Source organism: Oryctolagus cuniculus, chromosome 1 (assembly GCF_964237555.1).
Source record: "Oryctolagus cuniculus chromosome 1, mOryCun1.1, whole genome shotgun sequence".
NCBI classification, from domain to species: domain Eukaryota; kingdom Metazoa; phylum Chordata; class Mammalia; order Lagomorpha; family Leporidae; genus Oryctolagus; species Oryctolagus cuniculus.
Genome location: NC_091432.1, coordinates 179,518,889 through 179,546,862, shown reverse-complemented (window position 1 = coordinate 179,546,862; position 27,974 = coordinate 179,518,889). Strand labels below are relative to the sequence as shown.

At 40.0% G+C, this 27,974-nt stretch overlaps 1 protein-coding gene across 36 annotated transcripts in view; it reads left to right on the top strand.

Annotated features, from left to right (window-relative positions):
- BNC2 (basonuclin zinc finger protein 2) overlaps positions 1-27,974 on the top strand; it is a 462,557-nt gene that overhangs the window by 145,533 nt on the left and 289,050 nt on the right. For 26 of the 36 annotated variants that reach the window (XM_051857628.2, XM_070052561.1, XM_070052555.1 and 23 more), the window contains one exon: positions 3,763-3,963. The exons of 7 other annotated variants lie outside the window; for them this stretch is intronic. In XM_051857628.2, the coding sequence (XP_051713588.2) occupies positions 3,763-3,963 (201 nt within the window). Of the gene's footprint in view, positions 1-3,762; positions 3,964-24,815; positions 25,902-27,974 lie in introns of those variants that run through there. 3 more of the 36 variants (XM_051857715.2, XM_070052584.1, XM_051857694.2) reach the window with 1 other exon arrangement.

Here is a 27,974-nt window from a genome sequence, read left to right as displayed (position 1 = left end):
TTTTTAAGTTTTGGATATAGCATCTAACAGCCCACATACTAAAGGTCTGTTAATAGTGCAATCCTTTTCTTAGAACATTTTAAATGCTAAGACAACATAAACATCTAAAATCATTTCCATGAGAGTTACCTCTTTTCCCCTTCAATTCTCTGATCTATTTTACCATTGTAAAATGCACTTGAGTTTCTAACCTGTGTCTCCGTATTTTTGCTATTGTTGTATGGGGAGGTGGAGGTAGTCACATTGCCACAATGTCTTTAATAACTGGAATGCCTTTAGGCCTGGTTGGTGTACTTCTTAATTTCCATGATCCATCACTCACTATCAGTAAATGTGAGAAAGCCAGCACATGTATGATTCTTTAGTCTGAAATACATGGAATCAGGGTGGCAGAAAGCAATTATTGTGGAAGTGATACCTACCTCTTATCCCCCTGTTTTTGAATAAGTTCCATATATACAAATGATTCCAAAAAGTTATCCCATCTTCTGCCAAGTTACATAAGCATTGGAGAAACTCAAAGACATGTTTGTACCTTGGAGGTGTATTAATTTTTCCCACCTGTCCTTAAAGTAATACAAAGTGTCTCACTTGCTAGATAGAAAATGATCCTAAGAAAATCATCCTAAGAACAGGGGTTTTACATGCTCTGTTATATTTGGAAGTGAGTGACAAGTTCAGATCACACGCTTTTGGGGATAACTGGAGGAGACAAATTTTTATTTTCAAAAACTTAATTTAAAAAATGTTAGAAACAAAATCTGCAAAGCACAGCATGTGTTTATGTTGGAGGTATTTGTTTTATTTATTTATTGTTAAGCCTTTGGGTTACTTGTTGCCTCTTACTGTGACAAAGCTTGTCCTTTTTGTAAACTAGTCTTTACAAACTAGTAAAGATTTTGCTTGATCAAATCTATTCAGCAGGTGCGATTTCCTACGATATATTTATCATGGAAAAAATGTTTTTAAGCCTCAGAAAGATAACCTGGTATTTTTAAGGCTTGGTTTGTGGCCGTAAAATGCAGTTAATAGTTCCACTGCAGATCTGTTTCAGCTAGAGCAACCCCAGACCTTGATCTCTGAGAGAGCTCAGTTTGCCTACACTGGGTAGCATTTTGTCAGAAGACTGCTGGCTGGGCAGACCAGATTTGGATGTATTAGCTAGTCAGCCTAATAACCCTGTACAGACTGTATTGATTTTCTAGGAGAGAGTTTATGAACTAAATAAACTTGGGGTTGGTGTCTTAATAAACTGCTTCTCTCAGTCTGTCACATTTAGTTACGGAGCTGTGCAGTTTAGGGGGAAAAAAGGCTAATTCTGTTACAGATTGTTCACAGCAGGGTCTCCAAATTAGCCCTTTGTTTTGTAATGCCACCTTGCTTGGGCTCGCTTTGAGCACATTTCTCAGTTTTGCCCTAATGAGTTGCAACACTGATAATGTGGCTGATGATCTTTCATTGATTTCACTATCACTTGCTTGTCTGGTAATTGATCCGTTGCTGAGCCTCTAGTTAATTATATCGGCTTTGACATGGCCCAGTCCACGGGGAATTTCAAGTCTTGCAGAATAACAGTTTTAATAAAAGAGTCTATTACTGCAGGTGCTTGCTGCTGCATGCCAGTTGATTTTTGTGTTGTTTGTGTATGTGTGTGTGGGTGGGGGGAGGGGGGCTCAGGCGTGGGTAGGATACCTGGGAAAGAAGAGGACTGCTGGACTGACAGAAAAAAGGGGTGGGAGGGGGGCTGGGAAAAAGAGGAAGAGGGAGTGAAGGAGAGCGGGAGGAAGAAGGGGGAGAGCCAGGCAGAGGGGGAGAGCGAGTCGCGAGAGAGAACACGCAGGCAAAGCGATACAACAGAGCTTGAGTGGAGCCGGGAGGAAGCTTGCTATTGACAGTGTCCTTAAGCCTCCCACAAATAACAGCCATTAGTGGGAAGGTCAGGAGCTGAGCAGGCAGCTTGACTGAGGCACTGAGTGCCACTTCAGAAATCAAGAGGCTAGCAAATTTTAGAGGGAGTTTAAGTGGGTAATAGCTAGCAGTAAAGGTACAGTCACCGTTGACAATTGACTCATAGGGGCTTTTCCCGCCCTCCCCCCCCCCAAGAATATTTTTTATTGACCACAGGTGGACTTAATATATTTTAAGGCAACAATTCTTTGGGTTCTTGTTTGTTTCCTCTCAGATATTGAATTTGCTTCTTTTGAGACTTTTTTGTGCTTAATGGTGGTGAACTGGAGGGAAGTTTAACAGAAAAGCTTTCAGGAGATGCCGGTTCTAGAGGGGAAGGCACATTTGTGTCAACACAGTGTACGTTTTCTCATCTTTTCTCATTGTCCACTAATGACTCGGAGCTGCCATTGAAGCTCTTTTCTGTTCTTTTGTTGTTTCAGAGAGTAAGGTTTATTGTGATTCTTTAGTTAAGAAGGAGCCAGCAGAGTGGTATATTTGTCCTCGGTGTTTGTAGGTGGTTGAAGATTAATGTTCCTTACATCTTAAGTTTAGGAAGGATGGCTTTTTCCTGCTGACTACTTTTATGAGGTGGCATGAATTCAGCTTTCCATTTTGAAGTTACTGTTTATGTACAGTGCATTTTCTTCAGTTCTGTGTTTCCATAAATAAGGCAGATAAATACTATCTAATAAATAGATGCTTTGTTTTAAAACTGGTTTAATTAAAAATATGACCTGATATCAAGGCTATATTTCATCAGGCAGGAAAATGTTATAGAATGTTCCATAGAGATCATGAATGAAAAAATGGAGTTTTTATGTTCATTACTTTTTACCTGAAATGGGACAGGCGTTCCCCCCCACCTCTCTCTCTCTCTCTTTATGATCTGAAAGGATACTGTAGATGCTTCATCCAGGAACTTTAACAAAGGATTTTTTTTTCTTGCTTTTGAGCTTTAAGAAAAGGTATATTTCTTTCCTTTGCCATCTCGTTTCCCATTACCTAACATCCAGTTTAGTAATTAATAGCCTAGGGTAGTAGATATTAAATAGGAGAGTATGTATTTATTTTGCAGATTGTTTATTGTGCATCTTACACATTAGAAAACCCGCTAGGTTTACTTATTTACTCTGCAGAGTGTAAGGTCAAGTGTCTATGTATATTATTTTCTCTAGGAGTTTATATGTGGTTAGAAATAGCCCAGCATATACTGTATGACTTCAAAGTGCTAGCATTTAGATAACAACTGAGCCAACTTTACATTTTCTTACAACTGAATAGTTTACTTTCTTCCAATGCAATTAAAAAAAATTCCAGCACCAGTTTTAGAAATGTTGACACAAAGACTGGTGTCAGATCTTGCATGTTCCATGAGGAAGCATTGTTGGGAAAATTCCTGGGAAGGGCCCTCCTGTCTGCTTGCTCAGAGTGAGCCTGAGTGTGAATCTATCTTGTATCTGGAGGGGTTAGCGCAGGGTGTCATTTGGTGCCTGACAGTGCAGCAGTTGACTCCGCGCTGCTATCCAATGACATGCAGTGGCTGAGAGTTTGAAGCTGATGGTTGGGTCTCCAGTGCTGCCTGCACACCTGACAGGCAGCTGTTAAACCGGGCAAAGCAAGCTTGGGGAGTCACAATCTATGCATAAATGATAGGGATATCTGTGCAGAAGGTGCGAAGGAAGCTCTGACCCCCTCCCTCCCCCAAATCTCCCCCTTCCCAAATGAAATGCACAGTCCAGCCAGCTCCTTAACTGCACTACACTCCTGCTACTGGCTGCCAAGAGGCTCAAAAAATCCACCTTCACTTTTCAGTCAGAAGAGGCAGAAGTGGATGTGAGAGAAAGAGAGACACAGAGAGACAGAGAGCCAAAGAGGGCGAGAGACTTGACTTTAAGAGACTCCTGTACTGACAACTCCATGCAGTTCGGAACCAGACCGACTCCGGCTGAACCAGGGTTCATGGGGACATGGCAAAACGCTGACACTAACCTCTTATTCAGAATGTCCCAACAGGTAAGTTACTTTATTTTTTTGTTTTGTTTTGTTGTGGTGGCTTTTTTTTTTTTAAAGGAAACCTCGAACTGTTACATGCACTTTTGTTTCTGCTGGTTTTCTGTATAAATATAAATACATATATTTTTAATGTGATCACTTTATGATTAGGCTCTGTTTTGTCATAACTGTGTTATTGCAATATGCAGTGTTCCTGCTTGGGCTCCCTAGGGCTCCTTAAAAGAAAAAGGGTAGAGAATACTTAAGTCAAAAGAAAGCGAAGGCATTTGTTAAAAAGTTTCACAGAACAGCCTGGGTCATGCGAAGACTTAATTTATTTCTTTGTTTTCTGTTAAAAAAAAAAAGTGGGGGGAAGCCCCCACCCTACAAATAGAATCTGTATGAATCGCGTAGTCCAAGTGTCTGCTATCTCAGAGTAGGTTCCGCGACCAAACAGTCCTAACATCTAGGGACCCTCGGAACAGCCCGACTGACTTCATGGGGCTGGAGGCAGCTGGGTTCAGACCTGAGGACAGGAGGCTGTGCAGGCTTCGCGGTCAGCGCCGAGGGTCGCTGGAGGAGATGGCGTGTGTGGCAGCCGCGCCGGCTCTGTGCTCGCTCCGCGCTCGCTCCTGCGCTCCCGCGCTCCCCGGGCCGGCGCCCACCCCGCTCCGCTCCGGCTCAGCTCCGGCGCGCTCGCTCGCTCGCCCGCCCGCCCGCTCGCCCGCTGGCGCACTCACACTCCGGCGCAGCCTCGGCGTCCTCCCGAGAGCCGCTCCTCCGTCCGGGCCGCGCGGGAGGCAGCTCGGCGTGCCGACCCCGCCGGCAAAGCCGACGTGCGAGCGCGAGGCCAGCGGGAACTGGTCATTAATCACCCGAGCCGCTGCGGCTCGTACCATGCGCTCCGTGATACGCGCCCCGCGCGCCGGGCTCTTCTTGCACAATTGCTGGCTCTGCAGCTCCGCGGGGGAGCGAGGGTAAGAGGAAGCGAAGGGGAAACAACCCAGAAACTTTCATCTTGGACTGTGCTCAAGTGAGGGAGGGAAGTTCCCTGGTGCCTCCCTCCTAGACACGTCTTGCTTTTCAGGAGCCTTCACCAAACCCACACAAAGCAGGAGTTTATCATCCACGCGGCACGAAAGTAGTACTGACCATACTCGTGTATTTGGATGTTAAGTAGATGGGCAAGAAACTGGGAAGAAACTGATACTGCTCCATGCGTTTGAAAAAATGGCAGCTGCTTTTTAAAAGCCTCTTTTGCTCGTCAGAGTTCACAGAATTTAATACGTTGAGTGAGATACTGTAAATAGTTGATAATGAAGGAAGAGAGCAATTTGCCAGACAGTAAACTACCCCAGGTGTAGAAATACATTTACAGTGGTAGTGCGTACAGCCAGGATTTAGCTAGCAGTTTTAGCCTACATTTCTAGATAGGATAAATGCATTTGAATAAGGTGTATTTTGACATCCTGTAGAGGGACCCTGATTACTGCTGATACAGTAAACTGGGATTTCAGTGCAATCAACACAAACCCAATAATGGGACTGTATGTGCAGTTTCCCATTCTTGAAAAGTTCATTTCCTGCAGAGATGCTCTTGTCGCTGCAGAGCGCTTTCAAAGGTGTGTGTCTGGCATGCCCCTGTCTAGGTAGCTCCCTTGAGTTTGGAACACGGTGGGTGTTCTCTCACCTTAAGACTAATAACTCGTGCCACACCCTCAAAATTAGGTGTCCCCTCCAGAGTTTTCCTGGAGTTTGGAGAGGGGCTGTGTGTGTGTGTTGGAAGGGAAGATTGGTTTAGGTCTCCCTCTAGCTAGAAAAGAGTTAATAAAACCAGATAGAGATAATGATCAATTGATAAATGGCTATTGAACCACATAGATGGTGTTAGATTGCTTCTTTGGCACTAACCCATTTCCAAGTAGATTTGAATCTAAGTAGACTTTAAGTCCTGGAAAACATTTTATCTAAAAAAAAAAAAAAGAAACAATAAAAATAAATTATGTAAATGATGGACCAGAATTAGGAAAAAATTTGGAATCTCTCAGAAACAGAAATCTGTACAACCAAGCTATTATGATGTCCTTGATCCAGCTATTGATTGGGTATATAAAGATTTTGTGTATACCTGTGTATGAATGTGTGTGTGCGTAATAGTGGACATTAGTGACTATATGAAAAGAATAGAAATGTAGGGAAGTAATTTATGTTTGATTATGGTATATGATACTGTGTAATATTGGACTATTTATTAAAGAGTAGTACAACAAAAGGAGAAAAACACAGTTTTAAAAGTATTGTGACTTAAGTATATTTTTAAAATGTAGTTTTTTGTTTTTGGATTTTTATGTAATGATCCCTCATTTTTTTCCTGTCATGGTCACTAAATGTTTACCTTCTGAGCATTTTTTTTTTTTTTTTGTGCATGTAAAAGAGAGTATGTGTTTGCCTGTCTTTCCCTTTTTCAAAGTGCCGTTTTTTGTGTGTGGTAATATTGTATAAGTTGAAACTATGTAAATCAAAACTGTATTGCTATATATGTTTAATATGTTTATTTCTCCTTACCTGTAATTCATCAGCAATGCTGATTCAGCATGTGTGTGTGTGTGTGTGTGTGTGTGACAGAGAGAAAGAGAGAGACTTGAAATGCAATCTCAAAATCAACAATTTCAAGAATATTACCTTAAATATACACATCAAATCAGCTTTATCACAGGTAGAAGTTTGTTCTTACTTAATCAAGTGTGCAGAATTCTGTATGTATCATTTTTAAGACAAACACAGTTTTTTAAATTATGATTATTTTAATTTCTCAGTAAAGTTGAGGTCATAAATAAAACTTATTGGATACATTTTTTATTTCAAAGTTTTCTTCAGTACTATAACAAATGTAGTATTTCCTTGACCACTTCATTAAGCATTTGAAAAAACTAGTAGAGCTACTTTATAGCCTTTTATAAGGCTCCAAAACTGAGGTATAGAAAATACACCACTAGTATTTAACTACAGAAAAACTTGTATTGGGAAATGTCTCATGAATACTGAAATTTAGTAATCTAAGTTTATGTTTTTTATAGGTAAGCTAGGAAGGAGAAAGATAAAAATCCTTGTCTTTTGTTTCATAGGAGAAAAGTTGGATCTGTTTACATGTAGGTCTTTCATTCTGATGCTAACAAAAAGACACTGCAATCTGGAGCCAGGTTAGCTATGGTGGGATTAAGTATGTGCACCACAAGTTGGAGACAGGACTATTAGACTGTATTTTCCTGCTTCCATACTTTTTTCTCCCACATTGAAGTGTGATTTTCTCGAAAGGATTCATTTCTTTGTTTGTGGAGGGATATTGGAGAGCCTTGTTCAGGTGTTCCTCGTGACTTTTTAAGTTAAGTTCTTTGCGTCACTTTGGTCAGTGACAGGTGGGGAAGGGCCAGAGAGCTGTTGCCTTTCTTTGCTCATCTGCAGTGCACAGCCTCATTTGGTCCATGTTGTTTCTCCAGGTCTTGTTACTAGCAAAAAAAATAAAGCCTGCTTTTGGGAAGTGTTTATCTCAAACTCAGACTTTACAAGTTGATCTTTTAATTTTTGTAACTATTTTGTTTTGTAAATATTTGAAAGAATAGTAAATACAATTTTTGTTATTACGTCAAATGTTGAAATAATCTAGTGTGTTTAAAAATCTCTTCAGAAAGGAAACCATACAGGTAAAATGGCCATGGCCACATCTCACACATTAGCAGAGGCTAATGTCTTTTATTGTTGCTGAGGTATGTTTAACCTGTTTCCTGTAAAGTACAGATGATCCCTTAATAAGGTCGCTTTTCAGACTCCAGTGAAATACTGAGTTAGAATTCTAAATGACTCTGTATCATTATGTTGTAATTTAGGATTCACCCAATGATGTAACAAAATTAACAACATAATTTCATTGTGAAATTGTGTCTTATTAAAGAACAACTGTCTGACATTCTCTTATAGTTGCTTTATTTAACTTCATGCAAATATTATTAGTAGTGACATTTTTCTATTGTGCATTAGATTCTCTCATTAGCATGATGTGTTAGTTATCACCAGAGAAATCATTTCCTGGATAGGTGAGGAGCAAACCAAGAAAGCTAAAAATTAAACCAGTGATTTACATTAATACCAGAGTGTCTGCTTGCCAGAGATATGACAGAGGAAAGCAAACTTTCTTACTAATATAAAATCTAGCTCCTTTCAGAGAAATGATAAATAAAATATCTTATAAGAAATATATAATAACACTGCTGTAATCCATTTAAATGCATGCTTGAGAGGAATATTTCTTTTAGTTCCTTCTATTCATACAGGCAAATACAGGCTCAGTTGGTGGAATCTATATTTTAAAATGAAAATGACATTTTTGTCTGACTTCAAAAAATAATTTGAATATTTATTCCCTAACCATTTAGAAGGTGCATATATGGTGTTTCTTATAAGTCAGATGCCTAATTGTCTATTGTGTTTCTATTTTTATAATGCATGCATTTTTTTCTAAATCCTATCCTACTCAAATAGACATTATTTTTTAACATAAGGTGTATGTACTGATTTAATCAGAGATGTGAGTAAAGCATTGATAGTTAATGATTTTTGAAAATGACTTTCACTGTCAGGCATCATCCATCCGTGGGTTTCTTCCTGCACTTTTATCTCTTCCCTTTTTTACTCCTCTTCTTTGAGTTGGAGTGTTCTAAACATTGTGTTTTACTGAAAAGTGATTAAATTTAAAACTTATGATCTTGAGGCAAAAATAGTTTTATTAGGAGGTATATGCGCCTGTTGAATTATAAGGCTGCTGCCTCCAACTTAGTTCCCCCGCTAATTTGAGTGATGATCTGTTTTTAAGTTTTAACAATAGACATATTCAGATATAATTCTTAATCTCTACTTTGATAATGTAACACTAAAATAGGAATGTTTGTAGCTGTTAAAACACAAATTGTAGCGTAGAGACAGGTGCTTGTGTTTTTGGCTATGTAAGTCTGAATAACATGCAGACTTCACTTCCAGGCACTGTCTAATATACACTGTGTCCATGCACATGTTGATGCAGATAATACATGCACAGACTTATTTCTGCGTGCATGTGTGGTATATTTTAAAATGCCATGCATGAAGCTCAAGTTTATTTTCAATATGATACATTTAAATGAATCTGAACATAATAGATGATCATTTGGAAATTATTTACTTTCTCACCTTTCTGTCATCTGCAAACAGGCCCATTGTGTTTGTAGATTCTGTCAGGCCATTTTGCTAAGGTGAGTCAGGTAAGTGCAGTTGAAAAATAAATTCCTAAAGGTGCAGATATCTTATGTATAATTGGAGGTATTTTTATAATTATATTTATGAGTGTATCTTTGCGTTCAGTGATAAATCCAATTATTCATGCATAGCTGTATGGAAATTGATTAATGCAGTGGCAGGACAGATTTGGGCTACCGCAGCAGCACATCCTCCCACTCCTGTGTCAGGGTTAATCCTCCCTAACTAATTAGATGCTGAGTAAGGCATCTCTGAGAAGTTGGGGCAGAAGTGAATGGGTCACAGCCAAGGCAGGATTGCAAGGACTCCAGCGATCCTGAAGCCTCCGAGATGACCAGGTCGTTGTGACACAGGGAGCTGATTCCAAAGGAACAGTCCGTTACAGATAGTGAGCTGGCGTCATCCACTTCAGTGAAAAACAAAAATCCTAGTGCTCCCTCCTCTCTACTCAAAGAAAGTTACCTTGGGCATCTGCCGTCGTCCCTCTTCAAGGCTTTTGAGAGGATTTTCCTTATAAACTTGAGTAACTAATGATTCTGCATGGCCTAAGAGGTGTTTCTGAACCTGGCACTCTTGATTACTTTGCTTGTACTTCATGTCTATAATTTGAACCATTGTGTTTGGATTGTCCTAGGAATTAACTCCTTTCTTTCCACAGAGTACAATCAGAGAACTTTGTGGAAGCAGGGAAAACATTGGGAATGTGGATGACTTTTTCAGTGAGAGAAAATTTATCTGGGATTCCCTGCTTGTGATTGTCAAGGGAACGCGGGCTCTCGTGGTTCTAAGATTTCCTTTCACGTGAAGTTGGAGCCTGGGTTGTTGTGTGCCTGAGCGACTTCCTTACCACGTGGAAGTCCTCTTGCATCTTTTGTGATGTGTGTGTGCTGCACGCTGACTGCCCTTCCTAAGGCCTTGGGCAGACGATTGTTAAGGTCATAGGAAATGACTGCCCAGGCTTACGCCTAGGGCTGGTGCAGCTGGCTTCCACATTGTGCTGGGTGAGCCTCATCTGCTGGAGGCTTGGGGGTTTGCTGAAGAAAGGGAGTCAAGGACCCTTGCAAGAAGAGAAATAAAGGAAGAGAGACAAAATTCAGGAATAACAGTCTTTATATTGTAGGACCTACAGGCAAATCTTTATCAGAAGGATTTTTCCCCACCGAAAGATAGACTAGCAAATGTGCAAGAAAAATAAAATGAAAAAAAGAAAAGAAACTCTGAGAAGCTCAAACTGTAAGAAGTATTAATTTGTGCAGATGGTGGCCTGGAAGTGATGCCTGGGGCTGTGACATCAGGGTACCCACGTTTCCTCAGTGAGCCTGACCTGTGCTGCCAGCTGCCTTTCTAGGTCTAAAAGTAAGTTTAGAGAATAGGAAAAATAAAAGTATTGATTCTTTTTTTAATTTGTACATTCCCTGTAGGAAGCCCAGCACATTTCGTGGTGTGCATTCAAACCCTCAGGTGAAAAATTTATGACGAGTTCATTTGGGTGCGGACAGTGTGCAGTGTCATTCTGTTCAAACACAGTGTGTAGCATTCCGTGCCACAGAGTGCCGAGATCAGGAGCAGAGAGGAAGCGCTGTGCCTTTGCTTCATTCATAGAGCTCTCCTTAATGGAGATGCTCCTGGAAAAACAATGCATCACTCAAACTGGCTAGTTTAGAAATCAGATTCTCAGCTTATTAATCACCATTCCAATTAAAGAAAAAGAATTGATCCTTTAACAACAAAATAATATCCTTTTGTTTTTCTTTAATTAAGCCCATCAGTTTCTCATTTCTCTCTGTAAAGAAAATGGAAATAATCTTGAACAGTAGCAAGTTCCTGTTTGAAACAGCTGATTCTCTTGAGCATGTCTGATGTCTTATTTACTCGGTCCTTTTGAAATGTAATGTTATTTTGCTAGTGTCTTTAGGGTGTATGTGTCATTGGGGGAGGGGTATATTTATAAATCCTTTTCCTATTTGGTAGAAATTTACTTAATGACCCAAATACAAGGTTAGTCTGTGCTTTCTTCCTAGTTCCCTTTTCAGAGACCTCATTTCTTTCTCACTTTATTCTCTTTTCCTCTCATTTGTCTTATTCTAAATTCCTCCTTACTCTCCCTGGCTATTTTTGCCCTTATATACAGGAATTGAAATGCACCTGAAACGTAAGAGTAATTGGATAAAGCACTCTTTGCCGATATATCATCCTGGCAGGGGCCTGGGGAAGAGGTGCCACCCTCAGATGTGGTCCTCGGTGAGTGGTGACAGGAAGACTATCCTGAGTTTTGCTGTAGAAGGGTTTTTTAAGTAGGGCCGTGATAAAAAACATGTAATCAGGGCCCCGACTTATCATTCAGAGGCGTTGAAAGGTAGCTCAATTTGATCCTTAGCTGAAGAGAGACTTTGCTTTCTTTTTTTTTTTTTTAAAGTAACTCTTGGATTTATCATTTTGTACAGTTAGACTTAACATGAGAACAATTCTTTAGGAGGAAATTTTGAGATATAAAGGATAGAGCCGTAGGTAGAAGATGAGTCTCTGAGAGAAACTGCAGCTAATAAGAGTTAACTGAAACATTTAAGGAAGGAATTGAAAGCTTGGCAGAGCTAATATTCATGACTGATGTTATGAAGCTGAATTTAGAGCATGTGGTGTACCTAATGCGTGAGGAGGATTAACGGCTGTTTTATATTTAACACATTTGAACTCATTGTCTCACAAGGCATAGACTTTGTTGAAATTGACAAGCTTAAAAGATATTCTATATGGGAAACACATAGCTTCTAGTATCGTACTTGCTGGCTTTTGTGTGACTGACATGAAATTTTCAACTTTATTAAGGTGCCTTTTAGTGGCTATTGGTTCTCCAGGCAGTTTTTCAAGATTCACATTTGATGATCAGAGTGCCTGAACTGGGTGTATGAAAATAAAAATTTCAGGATAATGAGTGTTTTACATGACAAGAAATAATGACTTTCAGCTGGCTTAACATAATAACAAAGCTGATATTAAAATGATAACCTCCATTAGCAAGGCTTTAATAATGTTTTCCCCCTTCTATTCAAATTTAAGAAAAAATTTCATTGACTTAAATTATTAGGATGGCTATTTGAGGCACATCACCGTGCCTTCTGCCAGTCCCCGAAGGCAGTGCACGTGGCAGGGATGCCACTTCAAGACACAGGGAATAAGTGCACAAGGAGCATATGCACAAGAGTGTTCCTTGAGTGAAAGGCCTGAGAACATTCTCTTTGTTGCTCTTACAGCAGAACCTAACTCAGAGTCAGCTAGGTTATCTATTTGCTGTCTTGTCTAATACTGCTTTTCTTTTATTCTTTCTTTCTTTTTTAGGTATAAATATTAGAGTACCAGAAAAAAAATCCTGCTCTAGCCCTTGTGCAAAGGCTCACTGTCTTGCTATGGAAAATGTTAAAAGCCCCATATTGCCACGTGGTAGTGCATTTGAATGTGGTGCATAGACCCACAGAAAGTGTATACCTCCTTCACTGGTTGGTGGATGACAGTGAAGTGGTTTCTTTCTAGGTATGTTGAGGATGTGTTAATGGTTGCCTCCCTTGCAATGAGTGAATGGATGCCTCACCCTAACGGGGCACTCACCATCCTGTGAGTCTTGCTGTGGTGCTTTATAATATATTGCCTGTTTGTTCTTTGAACGTAGTCACGATTGCTTCATGAGTTAATATTTTCAACAGGTAGGAAACTAGTTTTCTTTTTATTGATTGATTTGAGAAGCATATAGAGAGGAAGATTCCATCTATTGGTTCGCTCCCCAAATGCCCACACTTGGTCAAGACTAGGCTGAGGATTGGAGCTGGAAACTCAGTCCAGGCCTCACATTTGGGTGGAAGGGATGCTACCGCATGGTTCATCATCTGCTAGCTCCAGGATCTGCATTACCAGGAAGCTGAATTCAGGACCTGGAGCCAGGAACCAACCAGGTACCCTAGTGTGGAACCCCAGGCATCTTAACTGGTAGGCTAGATGCCTGCCCATCAAAGAACTTGGAAGTTCTAGGTTATAAGTTTCAAATGAGAGTAAGCTGGGATAGAGACACCAAGATGAGATGACTCAGACTTGAAACGTTTCGTCGTTTTTCTTCCCTGCCACTTTACTTTGTTTTCTTAGATGCTTCGAATAGTCATCATGGGAAAAGCATCTTAAAATATGTTACCAGTCCTATTATCTACTAACCGGAGTTTGTGGTGGAAAAGAGTTTTTCCGTTTTAACTTTGTTTTTGACATTTATTATAAATGAAGTAGGAAGGGATAGAAAGAGTTAGAAGTCCAACATCTGGGAGAGCTTGTTTCAGTAGCCAGCCTGGGAGCCAGAACCCTGGCTTCATACAGGTGAGATGTGTTATGGGAATAGAGACCTTGCGCATTTAATGAACCCAGCTTGCCTGTCAGCTTGGTTTTTCAAGCACTATTGTTGTTCAAATAAGAAAAAAAGAGTGTTCACAGCCTGTGGTGAGATTAGAGTAATGAAAATGAAGTGTTAATCTGTTGATAGGAAGCACATCCCATATCCTGCACCCTGGGCCACAGTCATGCATGTGTAATATAGTCCAGGTTTTCTCAGAGAAGCTTGGATGCTTATTATATTAAAAACACTCTTTTGGTGGAAGTGAGAAGTTGGTTGTTTTAGCTTGTGTAAATAGTTATTTTAAATAATTTCTTAATAAACCAACTGCCGCCTGTCTTCTGAGTTAGCATCAGACCCTACTCCTGTAAGTGCCAGGCTTCCTGTACTCTTGATCTTGTTTTTCCAATGTAGAATGCCAAAAGGATCCCAAGCATACACCTACTCAGAGAGACCCTTTCGCAGAAGCCAGTGATTCATAGGAAGGAGTTAAGTGAGAGCAGTACCTTTTTCCCTGTAGAACACAGTTGAGATGAAATTAAACATATTTTATTTCAGGCTGTATTTTTCATCTTAAAACAGCAGAGTGCAAACAAAGCTGAAACCATGAGTTTTTGCGGACTGCTTTACATACTTTCAGCCACTGCGATATGGACCTGAGGAGGCCAGGTGTGAAGCTCTGGTCATCACCAAGCAGACATGACAGTGTTTTTTCATAAAAATCCCTGTGTAAGCTGATGTAGAAACCAAATCAACGTAGATGTGATGAAGTATACTTTTCCTAGAATACTTGTAAAATAGTAACTTTCAAGAAGTTTTAGTTTATTTTAAAAAAGCTATATACTTAGAAAGAAAATACATTTAGACTTTTAAAATACTGTGAATATTGTTTCAGTGCCTTTTATAATCAGGTTATCCTGTAAGATCATCTCTTTAAGAAGCATCTTAAGAAATGGTTTGGAAAGAAATGGAAAAGGGGTGGAGAGAGGTAAATTAATAACTGAGTTCCAGGTGTCTGTTTCTAATTGCTCAAATTTCAAACATAATGGAAATGAAGGAAAAGTATTTCCCATAAGGAATATATCATACTGTCATTCAGGTATCAGGCCTAACACAACATTTACGGAGCTCATGCACATGGCATTTTTTTTCTTTCCCTACCCACTGAGGAGTGAAAGAATGTAGCATGATCATTATGATTTTGTGAACTGTTTACTTAAAGTTGTTCAAGTTGTTAAGAATCAAGAGAATTTGGGGATTAAAGTCTGATTGTGAAGTAAATTTGGCATGTGTTCAAGGATTACTCTCTTTAGGTATAGATGGAAAAAAATACTTCTCATAGGAAGGAAACAACTAATTAAAAAGTCTTTCAAGCATGTAGACCAGTGATGAAACATAATTTAAAATACTACATTGTAGTTGATCTAAATTTCAGTGTGCGAAGTTGATATATGACTGGCCTTAGCCTACTTAGTATAATCTGCGTGATATCCAAGCATTTCTTTACCACAATAGTATGCCAAGAGGTAGCCCATTTTTAATATAGTTGGAAGAAATAAAGGGATACTTTTATTTCTCTTCTAAATGGGGTATCATTAATTTGCTTGTAAAATCCATTAATAGAAAGTGCTGTGTTTTTGTGGCTCATTGGAAATAATAAAATGTAAAAGATTTTCTCCTTCTACTTGATTTCCGTTAGGAATAAAGCAAATAGAAGTGGATGGTGACTTTGTCATAGACATCTGCTTTTAGGTAATAATCATTTTTAAAGAAATATGCCATGACTTTTTGGGTCATTTGAACCCGCAATAATGTCTAATTGTAAGTATAAATGTCAGATGATGGTATGCATGTGGAGTTGGTAAAGAGGAATATTTGCTGTGATAATATTCATGCATCTGAAATGTTGACTTTTAAAATTTACCTTGAAGACATATCCTATTTTCATATTAGGATCCGTTTTCACTTAAGTACATGATCGCTCTAGAAAGGAAATACAGAAGTGTTAACACGTGAAGGAACAGAATGGGAGTAGGTCTGAGTAATAGCTTGTCATCTGTTCTGGGCTGCAGCGAAGAACATGGTTGATTGAAAAACCTGTGTAAAAATTTGTCAAACCGTTGTATACTGTTAGGTCATCAATTCTGGATTTACTATTGAAATATTTTTAGATTATGAAAACTAATTTCCTTTGCTTTACACCTAAGTTTTATTAACAACTTCAGTTTGAAGCAAAAGCTGCCCATTGTATGACATTGTGTAAACTCATGAATGATGTATTTTTAAATCAGTTTCTAGAACACCCTGGTCTTTGTCTTCCATAAACTCCACAAACCCTCCTTGGAAGAAAATGACATTTAGAGATCATAGTTGTCTAAGAGGGCCGTGTAGGGGTAAGGGAAATTGTGTGAATGGGGAGTCTGGTGAGGGCCCTGGTAGACCAGAAAGCTCACCTCTCAACCACAATGAAGTAGCTGCTTCTTGGTCCCAGCCAGTTGTTGCCAGGTGGGAACGCAGGCCTTGTGCTGCCAGATCTTCCTCCTCTTCTTTTGAAAGAGAAGCCAGAAATCCAGATTTTTATGTGAAATCTCCTGATTTTGAGATCTTGGCAACGTTCTCGAATATTTTAAAAACTGTGTGGTCCAAACAAAACTCCTCTGCAGGCTATATTCAGCCCACTGGCTGCCAGATAGAAACCTCTGTCTTAGATAATGTTTTAATGGATGAAGATAATGGTTTCATTGCATGTGATCATTCGTCTTGGGAATTCCCCATTGGGATGAACTGAATTCTTCCGTTTTTTTTTTTTCTTGTAATTAAAAACAAAGTTTTATAAATATTTCTGGTGCTGGTAGTTTTGATGTATAGATTTTCTCCTTATGACCCGTATCTAAAGAATCAAGTGTGTGATCAAGAGAAAAAATACTCAAATGACTTAAATAAAGGTGGAAATGGAAGAATTTTAGAATTACAAGGGAAGAAAAGAAGATTTCTAGATCCTGAAAAACATCTCTTGATTTGTGTAACTGATGTAGATGAAGAGCTGAATTCAACTATAAAAGCTTTTCATCTCACCTTTAAGCAGTGGATTCTTGGCCCTGAATCTTTGTGGGATTGCTGTAATTTACCAGGCAATTGATTATGATGTCATGAGGAGGAGATGGACCACAAGGGGAAAACTTCCCCATACCAATTCGTGCAAGGCCAATATTTTATGCCTGCTTCAAGAAAACATCATTTATATTGTATAAGATGAGGTTTTCAATGTCTGTGTATATTTTTTGAAGGGGCTCTTTAAAAGAAATAATCTATTCATAATTGAAATTCTCCAGGCAAATCAGATATCAACATTTTCAACAGAACGGGTAATTAATTGGTTTGAATTTCAAATTGAAGGTCATCCTGTTATTGATTTTCGTGGGAACAGGAAACAAGAACATCTTGTTAAAATGATATCTGCAAATGGGGCCTCGGTGTGCCTAGGTTCTGTCTAGGGTCTTGTGGAATAAAGTCACTGGACAGTGTCAGGAACCAATCAGAAGGGAGCCGTCTCTGTTGCACACATAACAAGCTGTTGGTTTGCTTCCAAAACTGCAAAGAAGAGCTGAACTGGAGAAAAGACCAGAGATTAACAGTATGTGTTAGAGTAAAATCGGGTATTCCAAATCAAGTGCTGGGGCAGTTATAAGGAAGCATCAGTAAGCAAGTGTGTCAGCTTGATGCCAGTATGCCATGTTCCAGAAGTTAGCATCAACACAGCTGTGACTTAACACTTTCAGAAGCCTTTCAACTGGGACTTAGATAAAATATCCTTAATACAGGAGAGGGAAGCACTGAAGTAAAGGGAGTGGTGAAGAATGAAGGATGAAAGAATATACCCTTTGAGATGCCATTAATTTTTATAAAATAATATTTGTTTCTTGTGTTTGATAGAGAGTTTTATTGTTCCATGTGCCAGGCTGTTTTAAAGCAGCCATTTCTCTCTCTGCTGTGTTTATACTTTCTGAGGATGGGATAATGTGAAGGTAACACGGACTAAGTGGGTGGCAAACATTATGCCTTTCCAAACTGGTGTAAGGATTTTAATTTTAGCTTTGCTAACCAAGTTGAGAATGCCATGCAGCCTCTTCTTATGGTTAAACTGAGATTCTTAATAATAATTAGTAATAATAATAAAGGGCAAACCCTCTGTTCTGAATACCCTGGAGCTGTTAATGCAGTTGTATCCAAGTTGACATACCTTTGTATAGGCATGACAGTGGCACCAGCCATCTACATTAATCCTTAACATTCCACAGAACCATTTCAAGTTTATTATGAACTTCAAAGGCTGTTCATCCCTAACAGAATATCAAGTTTAAGCTTGTCACTTTGCCACAGTCACAGTAAACTCTCTTGACTCAAACGGCACCTTTTCCTAGGCATCTGTTCTATAGGTAGGTGATCCTTGAAATTCTCATTTTAGATTAGAGTCATTTTTCTGGCCCACGGTTACTGCCCTCTTGGATTCTACAGACGCAAACTGATGGCAGTGGTTGGAAACCACCCCCACATAAAAGCAGCACGGGTCACAGTTTGTTTAAAGGTCTGGGATGATGTTAACATATTTTCTGTGCTTTTTGCTTAGAGCTCAAGTCATTGATTCCATTTTACTCATTCTCAGTTGGATTTTCTTTGCAACCCTTAAAAATGTAAGCTGAGAGAAGGAAAAGCATATGTCAAATTGTTAATGCCATTCTAATAAAGTGAGTGTTTCTCACCTTAGAAGGCTGATGATTTGAGAAAGTCCTGTCTCTTGTACAGGTACACTGGTACACTTCTTCACTTCTTAAGGAGTGGAAGTCCCTATGTCCTGAGTGAAAACACTACCCTTTTGGAAGCTCCTGATCTTTAGTTCCTACCTTAGTTAATAAACCATCCCTGTCTGTGCCTTGCATCTCAGAGATGGGACTTGACGGACCAGTCAGCATTGCAAAGGTCACCCTAAAGCTATTGGCAGAATACACTGCCCTTTGTTGCTCAGTGATGATAATGCTACTGTAGCAGTTAACTGGATGTATTAGATTGAGCTACTTTTCCAGAATACCAAATTACCTATTTACTTCTTTTAAACACCTGATAGAATGCCCATTCACAAGCTGTCTCAAGTGTGTTTTCAAAGGGATCTTATTGATACTTGAAATATTAGGCTTTTGGCCACAGGAGGGATTATCTATGCAGAGTGTGTATCTATTATGTTCTGTTGTTTCTGTGAATGTACTTACAAAGGATACACATATTTTAGAATTTCACTGTTGTCCAAAAATAGGAATGTTCTAATAAGTTTGAAAATTCAAGTTCTTTTTGAAAAGCTTTCTTATTTGCAGGTTGTCTCCTGTTATAGCCACAATAATTTAAAATAACTTTGAATTGCATTTTTAAGGAAAAATGAACACAAAGTTTCATCTAGTTTCCTACATATAGATTTAAAATGTAGAAATAGCCTTTTTGACTGTAGATTATAACTACGCAGAGTGCAAAATGGGTTTCACCAGTATCCTTTTGTATCTTCAGGTTTATTTCACATTTTACTTAATACAAAATTCATATTCAGGATTGTAGAGGAACAGCTAATAAATGATCATGCTACTCATTTGAATGAAGCAAGGGAACTGCACTTACAGTAGTTTGGTACTTTGTATTCTTACACTGATTTTGTGGCACTTGTATGCCCTTGACATATTTGTTTGTACACAGATAGTGTCTGTACCTTGGGTTTCACCTACATAAAAATGAATGAGGATCCAAAGTGTTAAGGTGCTTGTGACTTTCACTAACTACTTTCACTTACACATTTATTCAGACTAACTACTTCCTGAAATTTGGATTTGCCAGGTACTCTTCCCTCCTCTACTTCTGTTTTGTCCTAATCAGATGGGGTAAGTAGTATGGGTGTTTAAATTTACTTCTTTGCTTTCAAAATGAGTAAGCAAAGACTAGAGGAGATCCCTTTAACTTAGTGTTTAGTATCTATGAATAGAGCACATTGTGTCCTGCCTTTTTTAATGCATCCATTCAGTTGCTTTTTTGATTTTGAGCTAAACATGCTCATTTAAAGTAGAATATTTCTCTCTTGCACCCTCTCTTTCTCCAAATTAATAGAATGAAATTCATGATTGAATAGTTTTTGTTACAGTAATTCAATAAGCAAAGGGAAGTAATGAAAATGCTTTAAAATAGAATAGTTAAGTTCAGACACTGAACAATATTTGAGAACAAGATACAGTGACAGAATTTTGTAGGTTCTTCATGACTTAAATGTTTGGTGAAAGGACTTGTTTTCTTTCACCTTCAAGTATATTTATCTTAGACTAATAATCACTTCATGCTGTTCATTTTTTTTTTCTAGTTGACCCATTCTCCAGACCTTTAAAAAAACTTTTTTAAGTGGATGTAGATTCCATTTTAATTAGATCAGTGCAATCTAATACTGCAACCAGCTAGGAAGGGAAGAAACATGCTGGAAGTTCATACAACCCAAATCACCCATAGCCAGATAATTCCCCTGGTCTTGGAGCAGCCCCCTTCCCCACCTCCACAATTAAATGGCCCTGTTGTTCTGGAGTTTCAACAAGACATTTAAGGTTCATTTTAAAAAATGATCATCCTTTACAGGATTCTTTGCTCTTGCATTTCTCTTTCTTTCTTCCTCTTGCCACACAGCTGTCACTGGTATAGGAGAAAGAGTAGGGGGAGGGGAGGCCGAGGAAGCCCTGTTCAAATCGTGTCACGTAGCACTAATTCATCTGCTCTCATTAGAGGGAGCGAGGGACAGCAGTGATGGCCAAGAGCTGCACTCCACACATGACACGCGAACAGTTTGGGGAATAGAAAATTGCTTTCTCAGGAAGCCCAGCCAATTAAGGACTTGACCATATTGAATGTCAAGTGTTAATTTAGGTTTTTCTTCATTTTCCCAGTAGTAATGCGGGTCCTGTGATGAGCAAATACATGTCAAGTAAAAGTTGATTGCATGAAGGACCTGGGTATTATATGTCACTGACAAGTCACAAATGTACTGAAGTCTTTTAACCCCTTAGGTGAGTGTGGTGGGGGAGAGGGTGGGAGGAAGGGGATTATTGGTACCATAATGATAAGAATAGGTAGTTTATATGGGGGGTGGGGCTTAGATGGGACAGACAGGAATGGTAATTCATGCAAAAACTGGGGATAGGATGGACCCTACTCTGAGGACATAAACAGAGGACCTGGAAAAACACACAGATACACGATTCTTCCCCACTGCAAACATACTGCTGGAAATGTATGTTCTGTCCCCTAAGATTTTATGATAAATTAAAGGAGCAAACTCTGTGGTTTTTGAGCCAGGAAATTCCTGATCAATTACCTTCTTTGAAAGAAAAAAATTCATTAAATAATTATACTATTTTGGATACTTTGACCCTTTGGTTCAGTGCAGCTGTAAAGTTTCTGACTTTTAATTTCAATTTCTAATCAAGTATTCATTTTATAAAAAGACTGCATGTAATACCATGTCACAAGGAAAGATGCAATGCATATTGAAAGAATGTTCGTTTTCTGTCATAAGTGTCTCTGTAAGATGGTGTTTAGCCAATAGAAGCTGGTGGAAGGTCCATCATTGTGGCTCATTTTTTTATGCCTAGTCCTGGAAGGAAAGAGATTCAGGCTTCAGTGAGTGAGGTAACTTTGCCTTTTTGTTCAAGTAAATGTTGAAGTTGCCCATCATGTATAGCATCTCATTTCCATTCATCAGCATTCATTTACATATGAATGTCTTGAAAATAAGAGAATGTCTGTTTCTGTTGCAGTTGTACAAGTAGCCCCCGCAGTTTGCACTACTGCTTCGTGCTGTCTATGCAGGCTTAGAGGAGTTACTCAGGGTTTGGGCTTTTTTCTTTCTTTTATAATTAGCACCGTTTTCCCCTTTCTATCTTTGGAGATATGATCCTAATTAAACACTTTATTTAAACATATTCTCTTCTGTTTACTGCACAATTTAAACACACTTGCCTATGTGTGTTGACATCGTTTACCTTCCGAAAACTAGTCTGACAATGCTTTAATTTCCAGAGCAAAAATTACTAGCAGAGTCTGTCTCTTAAGGTTAGAGACTGTGTTATTATTATATTAAAAGTTAACTAAATTTACATTAAGGAATAATTAGAAAATAATTCCAAGAATTTTATGTTTAATACAAAATATTTTTCTTAAGGAAAAAAAAAACAGTTCTTACTAGGCCCTTGAATGCTGAGATGGAATATCAGTTCTTTAACATTTCCCCTCCTTGTATCAAAGTGAACTAAAGTAAGCCAAGCGCTGGTCATCTCCCTGTTTTGATAAGCTCTGTCTGTGGAACTGGAGTGGCATTGGGAGAGTACTGTTTAATTACAATCCCAGTTGTCAGCAGCTTCTCTTCCACTGGGTGCACCAAGAGACTTAAGTAAGTTTCTGTAAAGTAAATTCTGATATGGCAGCTCGGGTTGCTGATTCAAGTTATTCCTCCTCTTCTGTGTCACTTTTGACAGATGACACCTCCTGCAATCAACTCCAGGCAGAGCAAGCCTTTCCTTCGGTCGCTTTAAGAAGTGGAGCAGGGGTTCCCCTCCTCTCTTGATCTTCCCTTTAGGCCCTCACTCCTGCCTGCTGCTCCCCACCAGGACTTCAACCCATAGAAAAGCAGGAGGAACCACCGTGCTACCTGGGATGGGCTTTTCCTAAGCCTCTATTTCCCAGTGGTGGAGCCGATCTGCCTCCCTTGGCGTGCGTGCTTGATAAATTTAAGAAGTCAAATCGCTGACACAGATAGATAATCCAAGTGTATAGGGTGAAGAGTTATAAATTAACACATTATTCCCTCTTAATGTGAAATACTTGAGAATGCATTTTCTCAGTCCCCTGACATCTACCCAGTGAGCGCTAGCATTGTGCTTTTCAAGTGGCATTGATTTGTTAAAGCGCTGAATTAGCATCTCGGCCAGCTGCCTGACGCACTGTGGTGGTGTCCAGGGCTCCCATCCCTCCTCTGGCCCCAGCCGCCCCCTCTGGGCTTCAGGCTTCCTCCTCTTCTGCCCTCCCAGGCCTCCCAGGCTTCTCCCCGTCTCATTCTCATTCTGTTTGCTGCGCCCCCTCCCTGCTGCCCCTCTAATCGGTTTCCTTCTCATTCCATCTCACTTCCTTCCTTCTCCCTTTTTTCCTGGCTCCTCCTTTCTTATCTCTTTGCCCTGAGGTTTCCCCTCAGACAGGGTTGCCCTCTGTTAACTGTGTGCCCCCTCCCCAACCCTCTCCCTTCTTCCTCCTTCCTCCTCTTCCCTTTCTCCCTTCCTCCTCCTCCCACCCTCCCTCTCCATCTTTCTACTGAGCCCATCCTGTGGCTCCAAACTGAAGACTGTAGAGAGGAATGAACAGATCCTTCTTGCCTGGCATGTGCACTTTGTAATAGAAGTTGGTGAGAAGTCTGAGGGCCAGTTCTATGGCACAGTGGGTTAAGCTGTTGCCTGAAGTACCTGCATCCCATATGGCACCAGCTTGAGTCCTGACTTCTCCACTTCTGACTTTTCATGTAGCAAAGTTTTCTTCTGGTTCATGGAAAATGGAAATTAATGGTTAACACAGAACACCTCAGATGTACTCAGGGAAGTAAGTTAACAGTTCTAAAAACCTGTTGGGTTATTGCAACTTCTATATTTCAGTGAATTTATTGCTATGAATTATTTCTTTGGTAGGTTTTAAGTTAATCTGATTCTACTTACTTTTACTGGTACAGTTTCATATAAAATATTTTCCATTGTGGTATTTGTAGCACCTTATGATTTCCTGTTAGGTTATGTACCATTGTACTGTAGCAGTGAATCGATTATAAAATTGGCTGGCAATTTGTTTGGAAATAAAATGAGACTGAGGTCCTCTCCTGTAGAGGTGTCCCTGAAAATTCCAGAGGTCTGCAGGGGACCTATGCAAGGTTACCAACCTCTCTCTCTAGATGTTGGTCCAAGATACACTGGGATCACTGTGATCAATTGGAAAGTGTATCTGTTTGGATTTAAATAAAAATTATCTTTTAATCTCATGGCTTTATATGTTTTTTTTTTTTCTTGAATTAAGGTATATTTCCCATTACTGACATCAAAATAGGAATTTGAATGAATACATTGATAATAAATCAGATTACGTGAAAAAACTAAAATGTCTGTATTGCTGTGTTTTATATAGATGAAACTGACAGTTTGATTTCAACATTTGCATCTTAGAATGGAAATATTTTACAAAGTTTTTGATAACCTTTGCTTCTGTGTTGGATTTGACTTCCCCATCTCACCAAATATAATTTATTATTTAAAAAAATAATTGCTGGCCTCTGCAGAATTAGCAGGTCTTGGCCAAGGTGAGGGATTAGAATGACTTTTCAAGGCATGATAATGTCTGTTTGGAAAAAAAAGAAAAAGAAAAAAAAAGTGTTTCAACTAGGGCTTAAGACTAATTCCAGCTACTAAGGAGATAAAAATGACGCTAAAGAAGAAGATTTGGGTTTGTTTTATATGTGCATGTTAACTTGCTTTGAGATCATCATTTTGTATTTTAAGGTATTCTCAGTTGAAGTAAGATGTTTCTCATTTGAAAGGGCACAGGGCCTTACTCCAAGAGATTAAAACTGGAATGCTTTTTACAACAGGAATAATGACAGCTCACCTGGCTGTAGCTTGTGGTCAGAGCAAGAAGGGGTGGTCTGTACTTTTTAGACTACAATACAGAGGAAGAATAATAACAGAAAATAATAGGACAAGGTTGAAAGTGAAAGTGTCCCATATGAGAATAGTTACTGATATGAGTGATTAGAAAAGGGAAAAGAAATCTGGAAGGCATACTCTGGTAGTGGGAGAGAAGTTGAGAGTAAAGAAAAAAGCATGTTTGAGGGTGCAAATTATAACCTCTGACAACTTAGAAAACTTAGTACTTTTGTAATTGGTAATAAAGGGTCACAGTGACATCAGAGCAGCTCTAAAAATTCCTAGAAACACGTGTAAAACTTTCATGTGTTTCTAAGTTTTCATTTGGTGTACATAGATTTTCTCCTGTTCCTTGTGTTGTCAGTTATGTCAAATTTGAAGACAACTGCACAAGTACTTCATCAGTTTGAGTCAAATATTGTTGCTTGTTTATTTTGTGATAATCTGTTAGCCATGTAAAATGGTTCAGTATAGAGTGTGTCACCTTTGAATTTTTCTCTAAAATTCTCAGGAGAAATCAATTATTTGTTTTTGTATTTTGTAAGTCTATATTAAATGTCACTTAAATGTGAACGCACTGACACCTATGAAAAGTAGTCCCCAAAGCAAACCAAAACTGTTGTCAGTGATCATAGCCTAATTATGAATGCGAATATGTTGTTTGTTTTTCAGAAAGCCAGAAACAAAGGGGGGAAAACAATCACACCATTCTACAACTCAAGCAGAAAGCATCCCTCCTCTTAAACACAAGACATTCCATAGTAGCAGTAATAAGAAGAAAGCACCCTTGGCCCCTGTCCAAGGGCCTGCTGAGAGGGAGCAGCAAATGGCCCGCCCAGCATGTGGCTGTGCAGAAGCTCCAGGGTGACACATGCCTCACACAACGGTCACAATGCGAGGGGTCAGGGGTCATGTTCAAGAGCAGGGTGTTGCTGCCTGAAGCTGAGGAAGCAGAGGTGGCCCCTGCGTGCTCCGTGTGTGGGTCTGTGTACTCCTTTCCCGTCAAAGCTGGCCCAGCGCAGCCAAAAAAGCGGTTCCTTGGCAGGGCTTAATGGCAGGATGATGTAGTCTGTTGTGACTAGTGCATTCCTTTCAGGTTAAACTAGGGAAATGGCATTGTGTTAAAATTCCAAGTCGCATGAATGTTTTATTGCCACAGTGCATTTAGCCCTCCAGGGGAGTGTGTGTGGCGGCGGAGGGGGTGGGGGTGACTATCAGAAGAACACTTCCCTTGGAAAATTTTACCCACCAGCGTGAAGCTGATTTGCTGTGATGGTCACTTAGAAGGGTTTCGCTTTTTCCTAAACTCTGGCTGTTTAAAGACTTCAAGTCTGGACAATTAACAGCTGAAGAAAATATGACAAGACACACGCAAAAGAGGTTGGGAGAGAGAGAGGAGGAATTGGCAAGCAAGGAGCTGAGCAGTCTTCTTGTGCGAACTGCCCGGCGAGGGCCCCCCCTCCGTCCCTGTCCCCCCTTCTCCGGGCTGTGTTTTGTTGTCTGCCTGAAGGCCAGGACTCATCTCTTAACCCTGCTTCGCTGGCGGGAGGTTGCTGCACATGGTACCGTATGTTACCATTACTACTCCCTCATTCCTTTCCCCTGGCTGCTTCCCTTTTTTTTTTTTTTTTAATCATTTCTCTATAATAACGGTTTATATTAGTCAGAGTGATACAATTTTGGAATGCAGATGGTCCGAGTTTAAAACAAAACAAACTTAAGCTTTCTGTGTTTTCTTCTTGGCATTGAGAAAGGGTGAAGTGAACCCTTGTAATTCACTTGCGACCTGAGGTTTCCAGTATGATTTGAAACTAGGAATTCTGGAAATGGGGCACTTGAAAGATGCTAGTCGTCTGGGCTTGGAGCTCCTAAAGGAACGTTGTTGTGAAATCACACAAGTGTCTCCAGCTTCTTAGGGTGTTCTCAGGCTTTGCAGTTGACTGAGGTATGCGTTTAACAGAGTGCCCCCACCAGGCCCTTAGCCCTCCCTGATGGAAATCCTAGCCGTCTCATTCACGCTGTGGTTGTGTTAGTGGTCCAGTTCCTGACTTGCATTGTAATTGTGCATATTACATATATTGCTCCAGATTGTTTCACATTTTGATGGGACTCAGGTTAATTTAGAACATATTAAAGTGTGGATTATGGAACAAATTTCTGATTTTGTTTGTGCCTTTTTTTTTTTTTTTTTTTTTTGACAGGCAGAGTTAGACAGTGAGAAAGAGAGACAGAAAGGTCTTCCTTCCGTTGGTTCACCCCCTAAATGGCCGCTATGGCCCGGTGCCCTGCGCCGATCTGAAGCCAGGAGCCAGGTGCTTCCTCCTGGTCTCCCATGCAGGTGCAGGGCCCAAGCACTTGGGCCATCCTCCACTGCCTTCCCAGGCCACAGCAGATAGCTGGACTGAAAGAGGAGCAGCCAGGACAGAACCCAGAGTACTGGCGCCACAGGTGGAGGATTAGCCTAGTGAGCCGAGGCACTGGCCTGTTTGTGCTTTTATAATATATCCATGTGTTCAATTTTTTTGCTCAATCTATAGGAGAAATATATCTTATGGTTACCTAAGGAAAGATACAATACATTTCCATTTTGGTTTCAACTACCATTCTAGTTCTCTTCACTTTCAAACTTAATACTTACCTTCATGTTGATTTTTTTTCAAAGATTTATTTAATATTATTTATTTGAAAGGCAGAAGGCAGAGTTACAGAGAGGCAGAGGCAGAGAGAGAGGTCTTCCATCCACTGATTTACTCCCCAGATGGCTGTAATGGCCAGAGCTCCACTGATCCGAAGCTAGGAGCCTGGAGCTTCTTCCTAGTCTCCCATTTGGGTGCAGGGACCCAAGCACTTGGGCCATCTTCTACTGCTCTCCCAGGCTATAGCATAGAGCTGGATTGGAACTAGAGCAGCCAGAGATCAAACTGGTGCCCATATGGGATGCCAGCACTGCAGGCGGTGCCTTTACCCACTGTGCCACAGTGCTGGCCCCATCTTCATGTTCTTGTGAGATGCCACTTGCTTTTCTTTTATAAAACACATCTACATATATGTAGTTGCATATGTGTATGCATCTGCCCAGGTATAGGTACGTGCAGACTTTGGGAACTGCCAAACAGTTAAGAAAAAAACCAGAGGTCCTAAACTAAGATGATTTTCAGTTGATTATTTACCACTGTTTTTTAAAAAAGATTTTATGTATTTATTTGAGAGGTAGAGTTACAGACAGTGAGAGGGCGAGACAGAAAGGTCTTTCCATCCGTTGGTTCACTCTCCAAATGGCTGCAACGGCCGTAGCTGCACCGAACCGAAGCCAGGAGCCAGGTGCTTCTTCCTAGTCTCCCATATGTGGTGCAAGGGTCCAAGAACTTGGGCCATCTTCTACTGCTTTCCCAGGCCACAGCAGAGAGCTGGATTGGAAGAGGGACTAGAACCTGTGTCCATATGGGATGCTGGCACCACATGTGGATTAACCTACTGTGCCATGGCGCTGGCCCCGATTATTTACCACTTTTGAAAGTGTTATGAGGCCGGTGCCGTGGCTCAATAGACTAATCCTCCACCTTGCGGCGCCGGCACACTGGGTTCTAGTCCTGGTCGGGGCGCCGGATTCTGTCCTGGTTGCCCCTCTTCCAGGC